Source organism: Nerophis lumbriciformis, linkage group LG03 (genome assembly GCF_033978685.3).
Source record: "Nerophis lumbriciformis linkage group LG03, RoL_Nlum_v2.1, whole genome shotgun sequence".
In the NCBI taxonomy this organism is placed as follows: domain Eukaryota; kingdom Metazoa; phylum Chordata; class Actinopteri; order Syngnathiformes; family Syngnathidae; genus Nerophis; species Nerophis lumbriciformis.
In genome coordinates, this window is record NC_084550.2 from 8,307,719 (window position 1) to 8,310,000 (window position 2,282).

General features: G+C 37.4%; 1 protein-coding gene across 1 annotated transcript in view; it reads right to left on the bottom strand.

Annotated features, from left to right (window-relative positions):
• Positions 1–820: 820 nt before the first annotated feature.
• rilpl2 (Rab interacting lysosomal protein-like 2) overlaps positions 821–2,282 on the bottom strand; it is a 17,156-nt gene continuing 15,694 nt past the window's right edge. Inside the window, exon 4 of the mRNA XM_061932935.2 lies at positions 821–1,271. Within this exon, the coding sequence (XP_061788919.1) occupies positions 1,250–1,271 (22 nt within the window). The 3' untranslated portion in view covers positions 821–1,249. The remainder of the gene's footprint in view (positions 1,272–2,282) is intronic.

A 2,282-nucleotide genomic window follows, 5' to 3' on the forward strand; every position in this document is an offset into this window, starting at 1 on the left:
CCTTATTTGAGATATTTCATCTTACTTAGATTTCAGTTTCTGCAGTGTGCATACTTGCCAACCTTGAGACCTCCGATTTCGGGAGGTGGGGGCGTGGTCGGGGGTGGGGCGGGGCGTGGTTAAGAGGGGAGGAGTATATTGACAGCTAGAATTCACCAAGTATTTCATACATATATATATATATATATATATTTTTTTATATATATATATATATATATATATATATATATATATATATATATAGATATCTACATCCTGAAAATATGCACACAAACTGTGTTTAGATAATTGATACTTCAAACTTGCATAAATAAATATTAAGGAATATAACATAACTTGGCTTCTGAGAGTTTCAAAATGCTAAAGTTGTTGATAAACAAGCAATTATTTTAATAAATAAATATGGTCATTTTAAATGAATTATTATGATAATTTTAAATCAATTATTTCAAATATGTTTATTTTAATGTATAATTCTATGGCTGGATGTAATAAGGAGTCACGAAAAAATAAAAATAAAAATACAATTAATTTTAATGTTTTTAGCAAAATATAGTAAAAATGTATTTATTTATTTATTTTTAAAAAATTAATAAATATATTTTTTTTAGGTAAGATAAACATAATAGAATTTATCTCTAGTCTGGATGATTTAGTTCTTGTCACCCTGTTGTCCTCCCGTCATGAAAAAAGGCTGTCCTCACTCAGGTCCGCATGGAGCTGGAGGGGGCGTGGCTTCCAGCTTCGGCTGAAAATCGGGAGATTTTCGGGAGAATATTTGTTCCGGAAGGTTTTCGGGAGAGGCGCTGAATTTCGGGAGTCTCCCGGAAAATTCGGGAGAGTTGGCAAGTATGGCAGTGTGACTTAGTGGGACTTCTAAGACATTTAAAATAACATAAAATCGTGTAATATGGGACTTTTGAGAATGTTTTATTTTGTTGGTACTTTGCTGAGTGATGTCTAATATTCGACCCCTTTTATATAGCTAAAAATAAGGTAACCAAAATAGTGAGAATGGCTCTCAACTTAGATACGAACTACAAAAAAACCAGTTTAATCCAGCTGATTGCAGTGCAAAGGTGTTCCTAATGAAGTGTCCAGTGATTACACAGTAGATGTATATATTATACCTTGTTGGCATTACAAGTCAAATATAGAGTAGAAAAATATAAAAGTGGTTGTTAACCCATTGAGAAACCTGTCAACAAATCCAGTTTGTCTTCCTCATGGCTCGTTGGCGGCGTCTTCTTTATTTCCGTCGAAATGAAAACCTAGTAGGAGAGAGACAACAAGAAAAAAAAGGAGTTGGTGAAGGCATTCCAGGGTTGAGGGGAAAAGTGTGGACGGAGGGCATGAGCTGCATGAGTGGACGTGGTCACATGGATGTCATTAGCACGCTCATGCAGGAACACTCCTGGGGAAGCTTTACTGCGTTACACTTCAATAGTTCACATCCCTCCGGGTACTCCGGCTTCCTCCCACCTCCAAAGACATGCACCTGGGGATAAGTTGATTGGCAACACTAAATTGGCCCTAGTGTGTGAATGTGAGTGTGAATGTTGTCTGTCTATCTGTGTTGGCCCTGCGATGAGGTGGCGACTTGTCCAGGGTGTACCCCGCCTTCCGCCCGATTGTAGCTGAGATAGGCTCCAGCGCCCCACGCGACCCCGAAGGGAATAAGCGGTAGAAAATGGATGGATGGATGGATGGGCATCCTGTCTCATTGCTGCTTATGCTCTTCAGGGGCACACAGAAGCTGGAGCCTATTCCAGCTGATCACCTGGAAGTAACACGACACTCCACGCAATATTAAATATGTCAACTACTTTTATCCTTAATTCAGTATATTTTTCAACAAATAGCACTAACCTTTTTTTTTTTTTTTTTTAAGTCCTTGTGATTCTATTCTATTTCCAAGCGCTTTCTCATCTCAAATGGTCTCCTCTTTTAGGGCTGGTACACATAAAAACCAACGAATATAAAGAAACACTGCGCAGTATTTATTTATATGACCCAATCCAAACAACCTTCCCTAGTCATGGTCCAGAAAATAAATCAATCAGCGCAAACATTTAACAAAACATGGTCACACATAAGTGAAGTGAATTATATTTATATAGCGCTTTTCTCTAGCGACTCAAAGCACTTTACATAGTGAAACCCAATATCTAAGTTACCATATTTTTCGGATTATAAGTTGCAGTTTTTTTCATAGTTTGGCCGGGCTCCAGTGCGATTTATATATGTTTTTTTCCTTTTTTATTACGCATTTTTGGCAGGTG